Source organism: Pelophylax lessonae (assembly GCF_965119305.1).
Source record: "Pelophylax lessonae genome assembly, chromosome: 10".
Taxonomy (NCBI): domain Eukaryota; kingdom Metazoa; phylum Chordata; class Amphibia; order Anura; family Ranidae; genus Pelophylax; species Pelophylax lessonae.
In genome coordinates, this window is record NC_138777.1 from 125,356,783 (window position 1) to 125,380,174 (window position 23,392).

The 23,392-nt window shown below is 43.6% G+C and overlaps 1 protein-coding gene across 1 annotated transcript in view; it reads right to left on the bottom strand.

Annotated features, from left to right (window-relative positions):
- MMP2 (matrix metallopeptidase 2) overlaps nucleotides 1-23,392 on the bottom strand; it is a 317,663-nt gene that overhangs the window by 41,823 nt on the left and 252,448 nt on the right. Inside the window, exon 10 of the mRNA XM_082270399.1 lies at nucleotides 9,517-9,653. Within this exon, the coding sequence (XP_082126525.1) occupies nucleotides 9,517-9,653 (137 nt within the window). The remainder of the gene's footprint in view (nucleotides 1-9,516; nucleotides 9,654-23,392) is intronic.

Sequence of the window (23,392 nt, forward strand, 5' to 3'; positions counted from 1 at the left end):
CATCATCAATCACGTCACCCTGCCCCCTTCTGACGTCACAAGGGCCCCATAATGCACTGCACTGGTGCAGTTAATCAATTACTGACGTGACGTTAGAAGGGGTGGTGCCACCGGGTGATTTTGTTTTTTTAAATTTTGGCATTTTTTTATCAGTATTACCGGGAGCTGACAATACATTACAGCCGTGAGCAGATTTAAATGACATTTTTTTCCTTTAGAAATGTCAGTATTGCTGCAACAGGTAACATACATCGCACAAATGCGCTACTTTACAGGCACATTAAGGGGACCCCCCAGGCACGATATTTAAAGGAATTTTTCATTTTTATTGTTTCACTTTAGGCATTGTTAAAATCACTGCTCCTGTAAAATCGATCCTTTTAAAAAAAAATGTTTGCATTGATGCATGTGCCCCAGGGCAGTACCCAGGTCCCCATACACTTTTTATGCCAATAACTTGCATATAAGCCTTTTAATGAGGATTTTTGATTTTTCATGTTCGTGTCCTATAAAATTTAACAGGGCTCGCATTTTCGCTAGAACTTTTTCCCTGTTTGAGATGTTCTGGTGCGAACCAAATGGGGGTGTTTCGGCCCATCACTAATTAAGATCTAGCTATAATGACAAATCAGGTGAGTGATTCCATGTAGAACTCGCCAAGGCTTTCCTCAAATGTTCACCTCAAGTTTCTATATCATACAGATTATTTGCTTTACCCATGCAATTATAGCCTGATTACTCTTCGGACATGCTACACAAAAACCATAACGCTTCATTCCCCACCAAATGTTCCCCATTACCTAATACAGGCATGTCAAATGGTTGTAGTAATAGTTACTAAACTCCAACCTTGTTATTCCCATTAAGACGGCCAGGATCCCTCACCCTTTCTGATAATCTAGGCCCTAACTTTATATAACAATCCTAAGATTAACATGCTCTTCATAGGTAATGAGCTAGATGAAATCGCACATCACCGATCACACTCTTCTGCATTCTGTTATATGTCTTGGGCCTGGACTTTAACCCCTACCTAGTCCCCAGTTGTTATATGTGAAGCCGGCAAAATGTCATAGAAAGGACTACGTAAAGAGTATTAACCCTGTGTAGATGCTCCGTATACTTTTAACAAGATCGCTTGAGCCAAGTCCACACATGCAATGCTCCGGGCCTTCAAAGAAATTGCTCACTTATTGCCTATTAAGCCCCTTCAAAGGCTGAAACGAGCTATGAAACTTCCAAATCTACCAATATGCTGCTTTAGTAAAATGTCAAGTGAAAACCTAGTTAGGACAGACAAGCAATGTAGGTTGGAGGAGGTTGTTAACAATGAGATGTTGGGTTACATCCCCTCTACCATATTTCTTCCACACTAGACTACAAACCTTGTGGGAAAGTCATAACCAACATATTCAGATAGAGCTGAGTCTTTCGTAAGCCATATAAATAAGACCAGTTCAACTGACCACCACAAATACACAAAGTTAGGAATATGGCTTCCTTATCTTGTCTTTTTCTTTCCTGTTTTTATTTTGTTCTTGTTTTAGTTGTAATTTGTTATATGGGTAACAATACCTATGGCTGGGTTCGATGGTCTTAAGATGTTCCGGTTATGTTATGGTCTGCCTGCTAAATGCTCCAACTTAAGAATTCACCTAGCCACCCAGACAGCGGGAAGAGATCTTCTTGAATGGCACCCTAAACACCTCCCCCTTGGTCCCTCATTAGTGAACGGACCAGGCCTTTGCATAACCTGAGACCATTGAGCTTAGTCATGGATTGCTACACCTAATGCTATCTTCCATATGACTCTTTCAATATTGTTCACGATAAGTTGTTACATACCAGTTTTAAGTTGATGGTTTGCCCAATACACTCCATAGAGCAATTCAGGCCGACCCATCTGTGACGAGACCAATCTCGCCCAATTGCATTGGAGGAGCCTGGTTGCCTGCCTGCTGCCTTTGGACTACGGACCAGACTTTAAAAGACTTTGACTCCCTGGCGATTAAACTGTATTCGTGGGGTCTGAGTGCCATTCACCTAATAATGTGCACTCAGACCTGAGCTATCTGGGGATAGGTAACATGTCTATGTTTAAGGTATAAAAAGTAACTTTATATATTTTAAAGCATAATACTGTATTTGGGTCCCCATGTGTGTAATGGAGTCTCGCTGTGAAAACTAGTTTTAGCTGCAGAGAGAGGGGGGGGATTGTTTCCAGCAGCCCCCTCCTGAGGAATGTCTATTGATTAACTGAGTGTGAGTGCTTTTGTCTAGAGTGGGGATGCTTTGCTTCTGGGAGTCTGTAATGTGATACATGTCTGTTTGTGTTACAGTCTTCCATTTGGTCCCCTAGGGGAGTGTCCACCAGGTGGGAGACCTGTATAAATACGGGGGCAGGTAGCCCTCAATAAACATACCACTGCTTGAGCCTCACACGGAGCCTTGTCTCGTTCTTGGGGGGATTCCCTGTATGCTGTTGGAGACTGATTGCTAGGAGTGTAAGCTGATGTATGCTTTTCCTGTTCGTCTGCTAGCAGCTATTCGTGAGGTTCCAGGTTGGAGTGCTATTTTGTATCCAGTTCGGGAGGTTGGTGTCCTGCAAGTAGCTGTGCCTGTCTCTCAGAAAGGGGCATATCGCCTAAATGGATTTTAACCCCTTGTCTGCTGAAACGGTCCGTTACACCATCTTAGTATCTCTTTAATAGTCAGCGGAAATTTGATAATTGTAAACTCCCCTATATACCTGCACTGGAGGTGTACTTAAGCTCATTCCCAGATTCTCCACACACGTACTCTCTAGGATCACACTCTGATAAAATTAGCCTACTTTCCCTTATACCTGCCAAGCCCCTCACCCCGATAACTTTTTTCCACCAACCTCATACTAAAGGGAGTCCGGACAGAACCTCCCTGTACCTCTAGCCCCCCCTTCCTCTTCTCCCCAGAACCTCACCCCTTCTGCATATCCTTCCCACCCCTCTTTCCCTTCCCATCCTTCACCCTATCTCCCATTTATAGTCTCAACATGTCTCAGGTAGGGTTCTTTCGAGAATTTTCTCAGACCCTTGACGGTTTCTAAGAGGGCTTATCAATCCTAGGAGGGGACTTCAATCTTGCCCTAAATCCTTTGGTTCATAAATCATTAGGATCTTCACACCTAAAGTACAGGGCCCTTCGCCAAATAAAAAATGCTAATTCAAAACCTTCTTTTACATGACGCATGGCTTTCGCTACACCCTAGTGATAAGAATTACACTTTTTACTCAGCCCCTCACAACAAATATTCCAGAATTGATTATTTATTTGTGTCCCAAAAAGACCTAACGTTCTTGACTAACGCCACCATTGAACCAATGTTCCTTTCGGACCACCACCCTATTACCATGACCCTAGCAGATAAAATCCCACATACAAAAATCCGGCGCCTCGATTCATCACTCCTAACCTCAGAGGTTGACGCCAAACACATCCACACTAGTATAGAAGATTTCTTTTAAAGCAACGACACACCAATCACCCAATGGGAGGCACACAAATGTGTTATCAAAGGCAAATGTATAGCACTCAAAGCGGGACGGAAAAAACACAACAAGCCAAAATCTCAGATTTGCTTAAAAAGATCAAAACATTGGAACAGACCCACAAACAATTGAGAGCAGATCAGACACTGCAAGAGCTTCTACAGCTTAGGAAGTCCTTGCTCGAGGAACTCGACCTGTAAAATTAAATTCAAATTCACTCTCTCTCACAAATTGTTCTATGAACATGGTAACAAATATGGTAAATTCCTGACTAGAACTATTCAGATTAAAAAATATAAATCAAATATCCTCTTTATAAAAGACAACCAGGGAAGTTCAAGTGTAGACACGACTGAAATAGTAGCCCACTTCGAACAATTTTATTCTGACTTATATCATATACCCCAACCATCTGATGGTAACCAAACACGTAACACCCTAATTAAAAACTTCCTCCAAAAACATTGACGAAACCCATTTCCAGGAACTACGCAAAACAACTAGAAAGCCCTATTTCGTCCAGATGGATTCACAGCGCCCAGGTGTGTTTTTGCAGCAGTAGGTTTCTGCTACTTTCACACCTATATATGTGTATGTGTATATATACATACATGTGTGTGTGTATATATACCCCTACACAGAAGTACAGATGTTATGCCTGCCTCCAAAGACGCCCAAAAAATGCCCAAAAAAACGTCAGCTACAAAAACGCCCAGGTGTGTTTTGGCAGCAGGCGTTTTTATGGGGCATTTTTTGGGGGTCTTTGGAGGCAGGCAAAACATCTGAACTTCTGTATAGGGGTATATATATACACACACACACTTATATGTATTTATACACATACACATATATAGGTGTTATAGCAGAGAGAAGCCATATGGGTGTTAATTATTTCATTAGCGCAAGCATAGGTTTCTGCTACTTTCACACCTATATATGTGTATGTGTATATATATACATACATGTGTGTGTGTATATATACCCCTACACAGAAGTTCAGATGTCATGCCTGACTCCAAACATGTCCTCAAAAAAGCCCTATAAACGCCTGCAACAAAAAGCAGGGTGACAGGGGCGAAGCCACTATCCGGTTCTATAAATGTTCTAAGAGAAACTATCTTTTCTCTTTAGCGGTCACCCTGACATGGAAGGGTTTTGTCACCCTGCCATAGCAGTCAGAGTCAGTTAACCCTACACTACACTACGGTCCCCTTACACTTAACACTTTCCCTACAGAAACTAGATTATTAAATCTAACTATAGTGGAAAATAGTACCCTAACTACACTAGATATCCATTTCCTCACACTAATAATTGCTAAATGACACTTTGAGAGCAGAAGTAACAGAACTGCTTCCACTCTCTTCCACAGGCCTGTATTAAAATGGTAGAGATTTGGCGGGGCTATCTTATATACTGGGGGGCGTATTCACTAATAATTGGCCTCTGGACCCCTAGTCATTCCAATCACATTCCTAGCATTCTCCTGCCCCCTCAATAGGCTTTTATTGATGGTTCTGGTCCAATCACAGGCTTTCAAAGCCCAGTTCCTGTCCCATTGCATTTTGGTCGATTCTGGTTGCCGAATTCCGAAGTTTTTCAGCAAAAAGTTCGGAATTCGGCCGAACCTGGAACAGCCAATGTTTGGGTGGAATTTATGGTCGACCCGAACCTTTCGATCATCCCTATTCCTGGTGATGCTCTGTCAGGCCTCTACTACAACTGTCCTCAGTTCCTGCTTGTTCTTGGGGCATTTCCCCTTCAGTTTTGTCTTCAGTAAGTGAAATGCATGCTCAATCGGATTCAGGTCAGGTGAATGACTTGGCCATTGCATAACATTCCACTTCTTTCCCTTAAAAAACTCTTTGGTTGCTTTCGCAGTATGCTTCGGGTCATTTTCCATCTGCACTGTGAAGCGCGGTCCAATGAGCTCTGAAGCATTTCGCTGAATATCAGCAGATAATATTGCCCGAAACAATTCAGAATTCATCCTGCTGCTTTTGTCAGCAGTCACATCATCAATAAATACAAGAGAACCAGTTTCATTGGCAGCCATACATGCCCACGCCATGACACTGCCACCATCATGCTTCACTGATGAGGTGGTATGCTTTGGATCATGAGCAGTTCCTTTCCTTCTCCATACTCTTCGCTTCCCATCACTCTGGTACAAGTTGATCTTGGTCTCATCTGTCCATAGGATGTTGTTCCAGAACTGTGAAGGCTTTTTTAGATGTTGTTTGGCAAACTCTAAATCTGGCCTTCCTGTTTTTGAGGCTCACCAATGGTTTACATCTTGTGGTGAACCCTCTGTATTCACTCTGGTGAAGTCTTCTCTTGATTGTTGACTTTGACACACATACACCTGGAGAGTGTTCTTGATCTGGCCAACTGTTGTGAAGGGTGCAGTGCAAATAACAGCGCAAAGATCAGTGGAAAAGCTATTTGTCAATATTAAACTTCTAGAATGCAGCTGTTCATAAATTGTGGTATCCCAAAATTCACAAATGCAGAAAAAATATATCACAGCGCAAACAATAGTGAATCATATATCCTGGTGGGATGGGAGACCCGGCGAGCCGCGGAAGGCGGCGGGAGGGGGAGGGGGGACGTCCCCTCCCACTCCTTGTAATGACACCTGAGAGGCTTCTCAGCCACATCCATTGTCATTACAACGCCTCTAGCTGCAGGCATCACCCCGGTGCAAGCACTTTCCCAAAATATCGGCAAAATCGGTAACCTCAGGGGCGGATCCCGATATATCGGGGAAAGTGCATATCTGCCCCCGATATATCTACATTGCCGATAATTGGTCGATCCGTTCTAAATACTACTGTACAGTGTTTATATATGTCTTATTTCCAGTTCATCATAGAATGAAAAAAATCAACCAAAAATTTACCAGGCATACATTGATTTTTCTTAAATTTAAACAGGATATGTAATTAGAGATTATAAATGCCATTGTTGTGTGTATTACTGGATGAGTCACTCCTCCCTAGGCTATTCTATTATTAGGATAGATTACCACAAGGTGCGGTGGGACAGCGTTAGGCAGTTACTCCAGTGCAGTCCAACCAGACCCCCCTGCAAAACAAGGCAAAATGCATTCTGGTTTAGGCCACTGTGTTGTGGTGGTGTGCTGGCAGTGTGCACTGCAAAATAGTACTGGGTGCAATGCTTTCTCCAGCGCAGTGCAGTAACTGCATGCCGGCCTACAGAACTTTATGAAATGTCGTGTATGACAGTGAACACTGTGATGCACTGAGATTGGTGCATCAGCACTACCTGTGCCACAATGCACACTAGCTGCTACAATCTAACACAGCAGCTGGTGTAAATGGATCCTTACAAATAGGGCCATGAAAGTTTCAGCTTAAAATAAATGTTTTCCATGCAATAAAAAAGGCCAGGGCACTGGACAGCAGACAGTCCAGTCTGGTTCTGGCTGACATGTTGTGGTGCCAGGTCAGAGGGGTGAGGAGCACCAGTAAGCAAAGGAAAAACCAGTCACTGATTTTGCCAGTCGATTACCTATGTATGGTAGCAGTGGTAAGTAGTCTGTGATAGTGACACTCTTGAGTGAGGCCAAAGGAGGGCAGGGACAATACAAACTAATTATCTTTGGCCAGTTTTTAGTACCCTCTTTTATAATACATTTACATCTGAAGGAGATTGGTTGACCTATCGGTATTTAAATCAGAGTTGCTAAAACAGGTAGAAATGCTGGACAATGTTAAAAATGAGATACCATGTCATGGGAAGAAAGAGGGGATGCCAAAAAGACTCAGAGGGCATCTGGCTTGCAAGGGTTAACATTTCAAAACTACCAGAGAATTGTAATAACTCTGGCTGGAAGATCTTAGCACTTAAAGGGTTTCCCACAGTACACAGAACATGGAAATGAAATAATTTTAATAAATATAAACTGCTTAATACCTTTCCTCATCAGCAGTTTATAGCAGTCTTTTGACTTCTATCATTCCCTTTGTTAAAGCTTGTAGGGGGAGTTTTCATACTGCACTGGCTGACCTATGAGGATGCAGGACCCATGACCCTTTGTCTGGACAGTGCTGATTGGCCCTATGCTGATCACATGCACTCTCCAAAGAAAAAAAAAAACTCTCTAGCAATGCTGAGCATGTGCAGACTGACTGCACTAACTCTGTCTTATGTGGAGATGTTTTGGGGACAATGCAAGAATGGGAGGGTCTGTGCATATAGGATCAAACAGCCTTTTTACAAAATGCAGAGGATTTACCCTTAGGTTCCACAGTGAGTATACCACGCACAGTTTACTGCATATACAGACTGATTTTACTGTTGTGGGTTTAGTAACACTTTAAATTTACAAGAGCTTTAAATAGCCACAGCACATGACTTAAAACCACCAGACTTTGAGACTGAAATATGGCTTTTGGATAGACCCCAACAATAAACTGCACTTATTTCCTTCATTTCAGTCTGTTAATAATATCATTTAAAGTGTTTTCATATATATTTTTAATAAGTGCAAAAATGGCTGTTGATCTTGCCAGAAATCTTGTAAACCGATCAGCTTTATGGGCTCGTTGCCTGTGCTGCACTTTTATCAGTACATTTTTTCCTCGCTATGGACTACAAAGTATCTAAGGCAGGTAAACTGCCATAGACTATGTTAGATTATGTTTTGTTTTAGGATATAGATACACTTCAATGTGTATCCATAGTCAAAACCTTTCTTTTTTTTTTTTAAGTTTTGGATAGAGTATCGAGGTGTTAGAACTCAGTTTTAATTGTTGTTTTCTTTGTCCTTGTTGTGTATTTTTGCCCTTTGTTTTTTTGTACTCTGTGAAATGTTTGAGCTGTCACCAGAGGAGAAAAAAATGTAAATAAATAAAGAGAAATAAATCTTTAAATGGATGTACTTGTTTCAGATTTCCCTCACTTTGAAGAGATTTTTCTCTTACTTCCTTTTGTAAGCAGCAGAAATCTCCCCAATGGGACACAGATTGCAGAAAAACACTATTGTATCTAATGTATCCAATGAAACAAAAACATTGTTTTTAGATATACTTTAAACCAGCCTCTGGGGTGCCTTTGGTTTCTTCAGGAGTGCCATGGTAAAATTCCTAAAAATAGCCAAAATAATAGTAACAAACCAAAGGTTGGATCAAGCCTTCCTTTTAGTTACTGAAAGCCACAGGTTTTCATTGTGCACCATTACAACCAGTGCCATCCTAAGAGCACTAAAGGGCCCCAGGCAATGCAGTGCACTGGGGCCCCGCCTACACAATCACCCACAAGAATAAACATACAAATTATCGATAAAGTGATATTTATTGGTACAGCAGTGGCAGGCTAATGACAGCTTCCAAGTTGGGCGGCTGGGTCCGGTGAACACACACACGGACGGGAGTCAGACTCGACTGTCCTACGTGTGCCTGTTCCCTTGGAGGCGGACAGGCATTCCTGCAGTTGTGGGCTCCCCCTCCACGGCCCTAGTGGCCTGACAGCAGCGCAGGGCTGACAGGCACTAATGCTTGGCTGGGGCTGGGTCGCTGGGCATGTGGGGCCCCCGGGGAACTGGCCAGCGTGTCAATTCAGTAAGATGGCACTGATTACAACCTTCTATTTGCTGGCCTCCTAACAACCAATGACATGGTCAGTTGATAAGGAGGAAGTCAGACGCATGCATAGCATCCTAGTTTGCCCCTCACTGTCAGCACTGAGATCACATTAGCGGAGTGAGGAAGAGAAACATTGGAATACTAGTCAGTACCTGTGTGCAAAATTTTGTTTTGCTTTGGAAGAATAAATCACCTCCAATGTTAGGTGAACTAAATGTGTGGATGTTGCTGCGATATCTATAACTATTAGTGCAGTTTTTCACATTTTAGAATGGGGTGCCTCAACATTGTGCAGAGTTGAAAAGAGTGCCGTGACTGAAAAAAAGTTGAGAAACAATAATTGTCTTACTTATAAATCATATCATAAACATCATTATCACCTGCAAAGAAAACAGTCTTCTCCTCTTCAGGGTCTTCATACACAGCATCTATTTTCTCGGGTAGCTCAGGCCAAAATGTAGCAACAAGGAGAGGACCTGATGGTTTCTCTCTACGGTTCACAGACCTCCAAATAAACCTTGGGGGGAAAAAAAAAAAAACAGATATTTTTCTTTTTCTTTTATGCAAGCAACCATAAGGTACCAATAAACTGAGCCTAACTTATTTTTAAGGCCCCTTTCCCACATACGCTTTTCATCCATCCGTTGACGGATGCAAAATGGACATCAATGCATCTCTATGTAAAAACGAATGACAACTGATGATCCTCCGTTTACATCCGTTTTCATCCGCTTCCGTAAATGTCAGTTTTTTTGGAACGGATGAATGTCCTATTTTTCATCCGTCAAAAAAACTGATCAGAAGAAAAACAGATCGTAAACGGACAAATGGTCAGTTTTTCATCCGTTTTTGCATTGGTAGTGGATGTAAAAAAAAGGATGAAAAAACTGATGAAAAAACGGATGAAAAACTGATACATTTTGACGTGACTGAACTGATGAACTGATTAGTCAGAAAGGCTTAACTGTCTTTCTCTGTTTTTGTTTCTTTTTGTTATTGGTGCTTGACTTTTTCTGACTTCATAATATCCCTCAGTCCAGTAACAGTGCTGGCCACAAATGCTAAGTCTCACTGGACAATGAAATGGCAATTTCCATGCCATAGCTATAAAGCCAGAGAAAGTAAGGCCTCGGTAAGGAAGTTAAACTAAACCGAAACACATAAGAAGTCTTTATGGGAAAAAAAAGAGGATGGCAAGGATCCTGTGACATCTGTTAATATACAACACTTCAAAACATAAAAAGAAAGCACATGTTCACAAGGTTACAAAGTTAGGCTTCTTTCACACAGTCCGCCTCCGCAGGCGGATCCGTGTTGCTCAGCGGGGATCGATCCGCGATCCCCGCTGAGCCGGGCGGATGACAGCTCCGTCTCCGCTTGCAGAGCGGAGAGGGAGGTGTCTCAGCCCCCGCTGCCCTCTATGGGGGATCGGATGAGAGCGGACCGCTTGTCCGCTCTCCTCAGATCTGCTCCGCTCCGATTACTGAACGGATGGAAAAATAGGGTTTCCATCCGTCCAGATTTCAGCACAGGATCGGATACGGATGGCAGCGGGTGTCAGCGGAGGTGACCTCCGCTGACACCCGCTGCCCCATAGAGCTGCATGGAGGATCCGATCAGATCCGCCTAAAAAACTGACAGGCGGATCTGATCGGACCGCCCGTGTGAAAGAGCCCTTACATAGTTAGTCAGGTTGAAAAAAAGACATAAGGCCCTGTTCACACCTGAGCGTATTTAAGCTCGTAAAACGCTCATCTCTGAAGTCTCAAAATGCCCAACAAGCAAAATCCCTTTCATTTCAATGGCCCCTGTACACATTTGTCTCCTGAAGCAAAACGCCTGAAGCTCAAAAAAGTACATGAGCTTCTTTTTTTGGCAGATTATAAGCGTTTTTGTTAGATGTCAATGTCGTCCTCCAAACACCTGCAAAAAACGCCTGAAAAAAGCCAGAAAAAACGCCTGAAAAAAGAGAGCAAAAATGCCTGAAAAAAAGGCCAAAGAAACGCCTGAAAATGATACTCTCAAGTCTATCTTGTTCAACCTTAATAAAAAATTAGAAATTCATATATATACATATATACAATCCTTTACCCACAGTTAATCCAGAGGAAGGCAAAAAAAAAAGCAATGATGTAATTCTAGTCACCTTCTCTGTATTTACATTATAGAGGATTGGGAAGATAAAAAATCCCTTCAGAAAGGGGGAGCAAGGTGGATAGAGCTGGTTACACAACGGCTTCAATGCTTTGGCTGTGAACTTTGAAGACATTACATTTCAAGGGCCCATTCACACCACGATCATTTTTGTTCATTGGGACATGTTTTGCTAGGCAGCCCATCTAAAATGAATGCGCTGTAGTAAAAAGTAGTGCATGCTTTGTTTTTTGGCAGCACGACACTGGTGCATTGTGGAGGTGAATTAGGATGCTATTTAAAATGAAGGGCGACTCAACCATCGACACATTGAATTGTACCACATGTGTAAAAACATACTTCTTTACCCTTTTAAGACCATATCCTTCTTTATTCATTCTGTTATTCAAATTATTGTTGGAAATTACTATTATTCTCTCCTTATTACCCTTCTTTACATTTTTTAGTTATCAAAATGTTTCAGTTTATCTGTAATTTTTATACATGTCAATTTTTTTGTTTAATATATTTTTATTGAGAAAAAACATGAACAATATAATACAACCATAATCATACAATTTTTTGGTGAACATTGTAAACATAACTAGAAAAAAAATTGTATACTGAGGCAACTAGGTACAGTATGTAAACACTACAAGCTTACAAGAGCTAGTTGGTGACAAATATAAACCGTAATCAACATTTGTTCGATTAAGCCAAGACTAAAGATATATAAGGCGGAAGAGAGTGAGAGAAAAGGAGGAAACAGAAAAATAGCAGGGGGGGAAAGGGAGAAGAGATGGGAGATAGGGGGGATAGGGACAGAGTCAGACCCCAGCTGAGGTCCTTTACAAACTATTATATCGGAGGAAGAACTGAGCATTGTATTATCAATAAAAGATCATATAATGATAGTACTCAGTTCGGTGAGGACATTAAGTCGGCGTAATCTTGTGAGTAAGTGAAGGCGAGCCAGCAAACCCATATTTTAAACGCTACGGAAGAGAGACCTCTTTTAGAGTAGGTCAAGTCCTCCATGCAGTAAGTGTAGTCAATATCACAGAGCCACTGCTGAAGGCTCGTCCACACAGTGAAACAGCAATACTCAGGGGGTCTCTACGAATCGGGGAACCCTGGATTCTGCCAATCCAGTAGAGCACCTCGGACCAGAAACCTTGTATCTTGGGGCAGTGCCACCATGTGAGGCCCTGACACCACAACCTCTCCAGCATTGGTCCGAGATAAGAGGAGAGATACAGTGCAGAGTTGCCGGGGTGAAATGCCAGTGAGTTAGCAGTTTATAGTTAATTTCAGCTGTTTCCGAGGAGGTGGATGTATTGTGAACCAATTGTAGAACCTTGGAGCGAGAGTATCAGTGAGTTCACTTTGTAGATCTCTTTCCCAGGCTTTTAGGAAATGAGGGATGTAACGGATCCCCAATACTTTGACCAAGAATTTCTGTCTTAGGCCTACCGAATACCATGTGATGCAGTGACTATGGCCCCCATTCCCCCCCAAACATCAGCCTAAGCTCGATGAAGGATAAAAACAAAGACTCTTTATTCAACAACTCACTTCCAATATATACAGTCTTAGGTGAATGACACGGCAGGCTCAGACAGGATTAGCATTATCATAATTGACTCAACAAACCACAAGCCCAAAACATAGCCGAATACGCATTCCTAGAAGTGTGAACACACACCACCTCTAAACAGATGAAAGCAGAAGACATAGGCTCGCAGACTGCCCGTCTCCATTTTCAACACACCTTATTATAAGTGAAAAAAGGGGGGTATAACTGCGCTAACTAATAAACAACAGCAGCAACTTAAATTGTGACAAATAAAGGTATAAATGTAAAGGGCTAAGTTGAGCTAATTTGTGCTATATCGACAAGCGATCATCAAACAAAGCACAATGATTGATAAACACCTAAAATGTCCACAATGATATCAAAACATGTTATCCAGATGACAGACACAGTCCAAATTCCAGAATCCCAGGGTCAGATGAACAAATCAGCATTCATATAGTCTCCTTACCGGAAAACGGAATAGAGTTCGCCCAAAAACTCAATGCAGTTGAATCAACCAGCCTCAGATCGATATGCTCAGATTATCCTCTCATTAACAGGTGGCAATCATAAGTGGGAGAAAAATAAAGACTCCATAGCATAATATTGTTATACACTAATATGTCACCCTGAGAAGTGCACACCGCCACCAGAACCAGATAACGGATATAGTGAAGCACCGACACCCTTGAGTCCCAAATGCTTACCAGATGGTAAATGTTAAATGGTGTAATATAGAAAAGAAGTGGCACACAAAGGACATCTCCCAACACCACTGCCTCTTACCGGATCCTAATGGGTTATTATAAGTGTCCATTCACATCCCCCCAGTATACCATAGCTGAGTCTTATGTCATTACCATCTGTTTAGTCTCTCATTGTGTGAAGTCCTTGGTTGTAGGCAGCTTAGGCCTAGAGTCTGTGTCGCTTGGGGTGACAGGGACTTGAATTCAAAGTAACAGTACTCCAAGGGTCCCACAGCATACACCCCCACACAGAGCTGCGCTCCCCTACAGGCCAGGGCCTGTAGTCCGTGGGCAGGAGGCTGGCCTCCACACTCTTCCAGTAGCCCGTAGCGAACGTCCCAGCAAATGGGCCTTCATCACATATGTCCCCCCTCCTGGGGAGACTAAACAGACCCCAGACCTCCAACTGGTTTGGGTCTGTGTTAGTCTGGTGTCTTTTCCCAGACTGTGCTGTGCTCCAGAGGGCCTCCTGCCCTACGTCCCAGTTGAAATATCCGGGGTCTTCCTGGGCAGGACACCAACTATAATCCCCTCCAGAGGCATCCCGTTGTTGCTGGAGGGGCAAAATCAGGGTGGCATGGGCCCCCATACTAGTGGGTTGGGGACCTGGGCCAACTGCCCAGCATCTCTGTAATCCAGGGGTGGAGGCCACGGCCCCATCCATCTCTTCCGTGCCAAATGCTGCATGGACTGGTGGGCAGAGACCAGTGGGGTTCTGCCCTGCTGCAAGCTCTTTCACTGGGTAGGCACTCAGCTGCTGGGGAGTGACCACCACCTTCTCACCCTGGGCCTCTGGAACTGCCGCAGCTGTGGGGCAGAGGTCTTGGACCCTCTTTCCCGTTGTCAGCGCTTCTGCTGTAGGCACACTGGGAGGTTCCTCCTCCGCAGAATAGTCTACTAAATCCACAGTCTCTGGAATTGCTTGCTGGTCCTGGGTAGTGGGCACGACCATCTCCACCCCCAGTGGTGTTGGCTGCTGCTGGGACGAGGGACCTACAATCGCCTCTCCCACTAATGCTAGCTGGTCCTGGGTAGCTGGCACGACCATCTCCACCCCCAGTGCTGTTGGCTGCTGCTGGGCCAAGTCTAGGAGGTGTTTGGTAGTCATGTTTCAACCCCCACTCCATGATAACCAGGTGGCTGAGGTCTAATCTCAGCTCCAACAATTGGACCGGTAGCATCCTTCTCCAGTAATAATAAATAGCCCAGAACCGCGACATTGCAGGACTGCCAAAATCATCATCCTCCTCCATGGCCTTCCACAACAGGCCTGGGCCATCATAGAATCCCCCCTCTGGTTGAATGCCTTCTGCCAACCAAGGGTCTCGCTGGACTGCGTACCACCATAGTGCCCGGTACGAGTCGTCCAGCATAATTTCTCTCTGGACCAGGCACTCAAGGTGCCTTACCCACTCCGTCAAGCAGGATAAACATCCGTTGGCTCACTCGTTCCTGCCAGTGTTGCGCTGTACTTGGAAGCTTCTCTTTCTGCCAAAGCTGTGCTACCTCCATGGACTCCTGCCAGAGTTCTCGCATTACATATTTTCTCCAGTCCACCTTGTCCTTGGCTGACATATGGCCCTGTTCCTTTGTCAGTAGTCTCCCCTGGAACTCCACCTCATATGGGGACACTATCTGTAAGCTTGCGGAACCCAGAGTTGCATATAAGGGTCTGACTCGCACAGCTCTTTTTCCAGTTGAACCCAAAGTTTGGACATTCTGTGATGTTTCCAGTCGGAAGCCCTTTGTAGGGCCACTGCCTGATATTACAACTTAGACTGCAATGATTTCTGCTCTCCTGATCCTCGATCTTGTAGAGGGCCATCCTGTGTGCAATAACTGCCCGCTTTTGGTTGATTTTCAGGTCTCTGATGGCGGTCGTGTGGGAGTCTGAGCGTTGTTCTGTCTCCTCAATCCTGGATAGGACTTGGGACAGATCGGCCCGGACCGCGGAGACCTCTTTTTTGATTGCCTGTTCCAGACTGTGTAGCATTGAGGCTAGTCCTTGCTTGGTTGGGAGCCCGCTAACTAATGCAGCAAACTCCGCTCACCTGGGAGAGGGGCTCCGTCTGTCTGTATCGCAAATGAGGCCGGCAAGCTCTGGCGGGAACTCTGCCTGAGAAGAGAGGAGGAGCCTCCGCCATGTGGAGAGCGGCCCGTTAGCCCTGCATCAATGGAGTCCTCGGGTTCCGTGGCCAGGAAATGCTTGATGGAGCCAGCGGACGATCCCTTGGCAGTCAGGGACTGTCCCGTTCATTTGCCCATGATGATCGGGTAAGAAATCAGGCTCGGTAAGGAAGTTAATAGCACTTAATTAGAAGCCTCCGGCAGAGCTCACGGAAGACACGTCCTCACAGGTCCATGCGGAAGTCACGCCCCCCTTTTATACATGGAAATGACCATATTTATACTTTATATACAGTCTGTACAATATATATTCTAATTATACAAAATTCAAAATAACCCCTAAAACAGTTTAGCTATGGAGGGGATTATAGCTATAATCCTGTGCAAGCTCCAAAATGAACCACGCAATTAAAAATGGCCAATTCACACTTATTCTTATATTGCACTATCCTAATTCGTATGGGGTAATTCACATTTTGGCATGCACTGACCTGCACTAACCTGGTCTTTGAAAAATCTCAAGCACACCTACATTTTTAGGAATATTTATTGTTGTGTGTTGCATGCATTGCATTGAGGTTACGAAATATATTAAAAACCTCAAAGTTCCATCTACATATATATCCTGAATCTACAATAAATTGTGGAGACGTTGATGTTTTCGAATTGTAACTGAGAAAAACCATATAAAAACCTGGTCAAGACTGTATATTCCACTGTCTATACACAAAACAGAATGCATGAGAAAAGTAAAAAAGGACTTCATCATAAATGAAAAAAACAAAAGACTGAAGAAATGAAAGATGTATACAGCTGCTAGTTGGTTTCCTTTAGTAATAAATTAGCGTACAAGATGTATTCACATATATAATTTTTGAATACAGCACACAATTCAAAATACTTAGCCAGATTACTTAAAAGAGAAGAACAAGACCCCCATCGTAGTGTGCCTATGTAGCCCTTTTTTGGGGGTTTATAACAAAATACCCTTCCCAAACAGGATATTGCGCTAAACTGATAGGTATATACAGTGGCGAAGCTAGACATTCTTTCAACCAGGGCAAAGACTTAGGTCAGCACCCCCTCCCTCCCAGAGTTCAAGGGTGCTCTACATACAGATTGCAGGGTTTAGGAGTGCCTAGAGTGCCTATTTACAGGGTCCCGGGTTTAGGGGTGCACTACATGTAGAGTGGAGGGTTCAGGGGTGTTCTGCACACAGAGTGCACGTTTTATTGGTTCAACTATATACAGACTTCAGGGTTCAGGGGTGTTCTGTGTACAAAGTGCAGGGTTTATAGGTGTGCTACGTACAAAGTGCAGGGTTTAGGGGTGTGCTACATACAGAGTGCAGGGTTTAGGGGTGCAGTACATATAGAGTGTAGGATTCAGGGGTGTTTTACATACACAGTGCAATGTTTAGTGGTGCACTGCGTACAGAGGGCAGGGTTTAGGGGTGCGCTATGTACACATTGGAGGATTCAGGGGTGCGCTGTGTACAGAGTGCAGAGTTTAGGAGTGTGCTGTGCACAGGGTGCAGGGTTTAGTACATACAGTGTGCAGGATTTAGGGGTGCAGTACATACAGAGTGCAGGATTTAGGGGTGTGCTGTTTATAGTGTACAGGGTTTGGGAGTGCGCCGTGTATAGAGTGCAGGGTTTAGGGGTGCACTGTGTACAGAATGGAGGGCTTAGGGGTGCACTGTGTACAGAGTGCAGGGTTAAGGGGTGCAGTACATACAGAGTGCAGGGTTTAGGGGTTCAATACGTACAGAGTGCAAAGGTTAGGGGTGTGCTACATACAGAGTGAAGGGTTTGGGGGGGGGCGCTACGTACAGATTTCAGGTTTCAGGGTTCAGGAGATGTGCTACATACAGAGTGCAGGGTTCAGGGGTGCACTGTGTGCAGAGTGCAGAGTTCAGGGGTGCGCTGTGTACAGAGTGCAAAGTTTAGGGGTCTGTTGTGCACAGAGGGCAGGATTTAGGGGTGCACTATATAGAGTTTTGGGGTGCACTGTGTGCAGAGTGCAGGGTTGAGGAGCGCTCTACAGCCGTGGCCAAAAGTTTTGAGAATGACACAAATATTAACTGTTACACAGTCTGCTGGTTCAGTGTTTTTGGATCTTTTTGTCAGATGTTACTATGGTATACTGAAGTATAATTACAAGCATTTCATAAGTGTCAAAGGCTTTTTTTGACAATGACATTAAGTTTATGCAAAAAGTCAATATTTGCAGTGTAAGTTTATGCAAAAAGTCAATATTTGCAGTGTTGACCCTTCTTTATCAAGGCCTATGCAGTGTGCCCTGGCATGTGGTCCACATCCTGACTGATGGCAGCTCATTCTTGCATAATAATTGCTTGAAGCTTGTCAGAAAAAAGGTTTTGTGACCCAAAGCATCCATGGTGGGAGGCCTCCATCCCTAAATATGTATATAAGGAAAAATAAAAAGGCCATGGGACTTTAACCACTTGCCCATTGGTCACTGTGCTGCTACTGCGGCAAAGTGGCTCATTAACGTCTGGCGACGTAGACCTACGTCACCAGACTCTCCCCTCTTTTGGCGGCGCACGCACGCACGCCGCTGGAGGCTCGCTCCCGCTGTATTCAGACACAGCGGGAGTCAGGCCAGGGGAGGAGAGGCAGTGATCACCGCCGCTCTTCCCCGATCGTCGGGGATCAAGTGAGGAAATCCGCCCGCAGTTCTGGACCATATCACTTTTGAGTCATTGTGGATCATTTGGGGCTGTGTCAATACCATCCTCATTCTGGTCATGAGCTCCCCCATGCTCCTTTGCATATACAGAGCTGAAGAAAGTTATTAATACATTTTCCTTCTCTTTGTCCCCAGTCACCCACTCCTGATTATTTTGTAAAGGGCCTACATGCTCAGACCTAACCTTTTTACTGTTATTATATTTGAAGAATTTTTTGGGGTTTGTCCTACTATCTTTTTCAATCTGTCGTTCATTTTAAATTTTTGCGTCCTTGATTTACTTTATGCATATTCTGTTATATTCTTTGTAAAAATTAAACAACGATAGTGATCCTTTATTTTTATATTTTTTAAAAGCTCTTTTCTTTTTATCTATAGCTTTTTAACTTTGGCCGTAAGCCACATAGGTTTTATTTTTAGCTTTTTAAACTTATTACCCATGGGAATATACTTTACAGTGAGTTTGCATAAAGTCTTTTTGAAAATTTCTTATTTCTGTTCTGTGCTCATCGATGCCAATATTCCCTCCCAGTCTAAATCTTGGAGAGTAGCCCTTATCCTTGGAAAATTTGCTCTCTTAAAGTTAAGTGTTTTTGTATTTTCTGTATGCATTTATTGCTTACATCTAACATTAAAAGAAATATTTTTATGGTCACTGCTACCCAGATGTTCTATATGAACATTATTAATATACTGCATGGTTTGAGATTACCAGGTCCAACAGAGCATCATTTCTAGTGGGGGCCTACATAAACTGCACCATAAAATTGTCTTGTAATAGGTTTATAGATTTTTGCCCTTTAACTGTTCCAGCAGTGCCATTAAGCCCACTCCCTGAGAAGCATCCCACACATGAATGGTCTCAGGATGCTTTACTGTTGGCATAAAACAGGACTGATGGTAGCGCTCACCTTTCCTTCTCTGGACAAGGTTTTTTACAGATGCCCCAATCAATCGGAAAGGGGACTTATCAGAGAAAATTACTTCACCCCAGTCCTTAGCAGTCCAATCCCTGTACCTTTTGCAGAATATCAGTCTCTCTGTGATATTTTTCCTGGAGAGAAGTGGCTTCTTTGCTGCCCTTCTTGACATCAGGCCATCCTCCAAATGTCTTTCCCTCACTGTACATTCAGATGCACTCACACCTGCCTGCTGCCATTCCTGAGCAAGCTCTGCACAGGTTGCATCCCGATCCCACAGCTTAATCACCTGTAGGAGATGGTCCTGGCACTTGCTGGACTTTCTTGGATGCCCTGAAGCCTTCTTTACAGATGCAGTGGAATTTTGTTTTCATTGGATTAAGTTAATTTTCATGGCAATGAGGGACTTTGCAATTAATTGCAATTCATCTGATCACTCTTTATAGCATTCTGCATAATTAAACCCGAGGCATCAGACTTTGTGAAAATTATAATTTGTGTCCTTCTCAAAACTTTTGGCATTGGTTGTACATACAGAGTGCAAAGTTTTAGGGTGTGCTGTGTACCGAGTGCAGGGTATAGGGGTGCACTGTGCACAGTGTGCAACGGCTGATACAATAGACAGACAGGATAAGAAGAAGCTCAATAAGGCAGGAAAACTCAGTCTCAGATTCCCGGGCAATAGCTGTGCAGTCATTTTTTCCCCCTGCTCCTCCCAGCGCTCCCCTCCTCCTGTCGGCTAGCTGTTCAGTAAGCGGGCGAGCTGAATAAAAGCATAATCTTCAACATGGAGAAGTTCGTCATGTGATCGGTAAAACAGCCACAAAATAGTTACAACATAACCCTCCTCGGCAGTCATTCTCCTGGTCTTCCCTATTCAGTATGGAGAGCAGGGGAAGGGAAGACCAGGAGAACGAGTGCCGAGGAGGGTATTTTTGTAACTATTTTGTGGCTGTTTTACCGATCACATGCTGAACTTCTCCATACTGAAGATTATGCCTTTATTCAGCCCACAGCTAGCCGTGGGAGAAGAGGTTAGCACTGGGGGGGGGGAGCGAGGGGGGACCAGAGGAGCATGGAGGAGGAAGGAGAGTGGGGCTGGACAAATGACTGTACAGCTAGCTGACGGGAGAGGAGGCTAGCATTGGGGGATACCAGAGGAGTACAGGGGCCAGACAGCTTAAGAAGGGGCATGGACAGAAGTGACAGCTGGAGTGGCATACTGGTACAGATGGCTGTATTTTACTCCTGCAGCAGCTGAATGCTTTCTGGCAGGAGGGAGGTGGAGCCACCGTTCTCCCTCAATAGCGTGCCTAGGGTACATCTCCCCCTTGCCCCCCCCCCCCTAATTTTGGCTTTGGGTATGTAGGTGGGCCAGAACCTTCATTAAGTGAAAGAATGGGTTGATAATACATTTACCCCAGGTAAATATATGTGTAGATGAAAATTGTAAACACTTAGTATATGTATCAATAAAACATCAATCAGACGTAAAAACTCCAAATAAATACAGATGTGACAAAAATCATTGGTAATAAGAAGATACAAGTGAATCTCCTGCAACAATATAACGTGGCTAAGTGCATACAGTTAGTAATATAAATATACTTTGTAAGCCAAATAGAAAGTGCAAATAACAATCAGGGTACAAAGAAAAAGTGCTCTAGTGACTAATTGTGAATGAGCTCCAATCCAATAGAGCAAGCCTCAAAGGGGCAAGTGCAGATGGATATTAAGTGGTATCCCAAATGGTAACCTAAATTTAAAAGTGCTATTAGTAGTGCAAAGTGATGCAATTCCAAAGTCGCATAAAGAAACAGGAACAAAAGTGAATTTACGCCTGATTAATGTTTTATTGATACATGTGTTTACAAGTGTTTACAATTTTCATCTACACATTTATTTACCTGGGGTAGTGCAATTATAATTTATCAAATTTATATACCTCTAGACATCGGACAGCGCCATTTACCTCCCCATCCAACCTTTTAATTTGCTGTTCACTTGTGTGAACAATCTAGAGGTAGGCTGCAGTCAAAACTTTCACATTCTCTCTTATCCTAAGCGCAGATTTCCCCTCTCTTTTGATAATACATTTGGTGGGACCTCAATCTAGGACAGGGCCTCTGTGAACAAATGGATTCCCTTCCTGGGAGATCAACCACTAAAAGTAATTGGATGCAGAGGAAACACTGCAACCAGCAGACCATATTAACCATAAGTTTATAAGATGCACACAAGTATGGAAATATTACAAGCTTTATGTAAGATAAGATAATTAATAGTACATACTGTACATCCAATAATAAATGTATTAATAGCAATAAATAGTTATTAACAAAGATACTTCCAGATGAATGTTGCAGCAAAGTCTAGTTGCAGGGGCCCCTGAGCATAATCATGACACAATGTACATCTTGTGTCAGAGACCCAAAGATTAGATCTGCAGTGATGAGGAGACCCTCCAGCCATTGTGCAACCAGCCTGGACTGCAGCTTTTCCCCAACAGATACCGTGGTGTGGCACTGGAACTCAGAATCAGCCTAGCTACTCTATGCTTAGTACTTATTCGCATCTAATCTCTCATGCATTTGGATGTCTAACCTGGCTCTAGCCTGTACTGGTTATTGAGCCCTGAGCTTAAACTAGCTACAGAATTCCAGACCAGAAGAAACAAGGTTAACTAAAATATTAGGGGCTGCATATAAACTTTATTGCAATAAACAGGTTCACCTAGTAATATACTGGAAGGTGACCACTACATACAGTAGCACAGACCAAGCATTCTGGCACTGTGTATGTGACATAATAAAAAATAGGACAGAGATGCTCTATCTGTCACAAGGATTCAGATACACACTCAAGAAGCTACGGGCAACTGCAGTTAAATTTTTAGAACATAGGAATACTTGCATAATAATCTCTGCTCCTTGTCTGAGTAAAATACAACAGCAGGAACAGCTCCTGTGTGTTTAACCACTTTACGACCGCTCACATCCCGGCACGATCCCGTCCAGCGATGTAGACCTACGTCGGGCGCGATCACGGCTCCCAGAGAGCGCTCCCGCGTGCCGTGGGAGCCGATTCTGGTCGGATTCGGTAGGGAACCGATCAGTCACCAGATACTGACCAATGATTTTTGGTCTGATTCTGGCGATCGGTTCCAGCCAATGGTAATCTTTCCCCTGCCTGTGTAATGTAAACACAGGCAGGGGAAGTGATGCCACTGTCCCTTCTGGAGCCCTTTCGGTTCCAGGAGAAGACTGAGACACATTAAAAACGTGAGTTCCACCAAACAGCACACTGACACACCTCACATAGGCACATTTAACCCCTTGATCACCTCTGATCACCCCCTGATCACCCCCCAAACCCCTTACAGTGAACACTATATACAGTGGTATACAGATCTTTTACTGATCACTGTATAAGTGTCACTTGTGAGCCTAATTTGCGCTAGGCCTAAATAGGGTTAGGGCACCCGCCACCTATCCCCTAATAAAGTTTTAACCCCTTGATCACCCCCAGTTAACCCCTTTACTCCCTATTACTCTGTGCACTAAATACAGTATATAGGTAAATACTGATCACTGTATGTGACACTAATTTGCGCTTGCGCTAAGTCCAGATATGGTTAGGGCACCCGCCACCTATCCCCTAATAAACTTTTAACCCCTCGATCTCCCCCAGTTAACCCCTTCACTCCCTATCACACAGTGCACTAATATATACAGTATATCAGATAACTACTGATCACTGTATTTAGTGTCACTTGTGACCCTAATTTGCGCTAAGCCCAAATAGGTTTAGGCCACCCGCCATCTATCCTCCTATAAAGTTTTAACCCCTTGATCTCCCCCAGTTAACCCCTTCACTGCCCTGTCACAGTGTTCACTATATACAGTGATTACCGATCACTGTATTAGTGTCACAGGTGACACAACTTAGGCTAGTTAGCGTCAGGGTCCCACTACACCATCGTTACTTAGCGTCAGTTACAGTCAAGTACACTAACACACATACACACACACCTCCATTACTA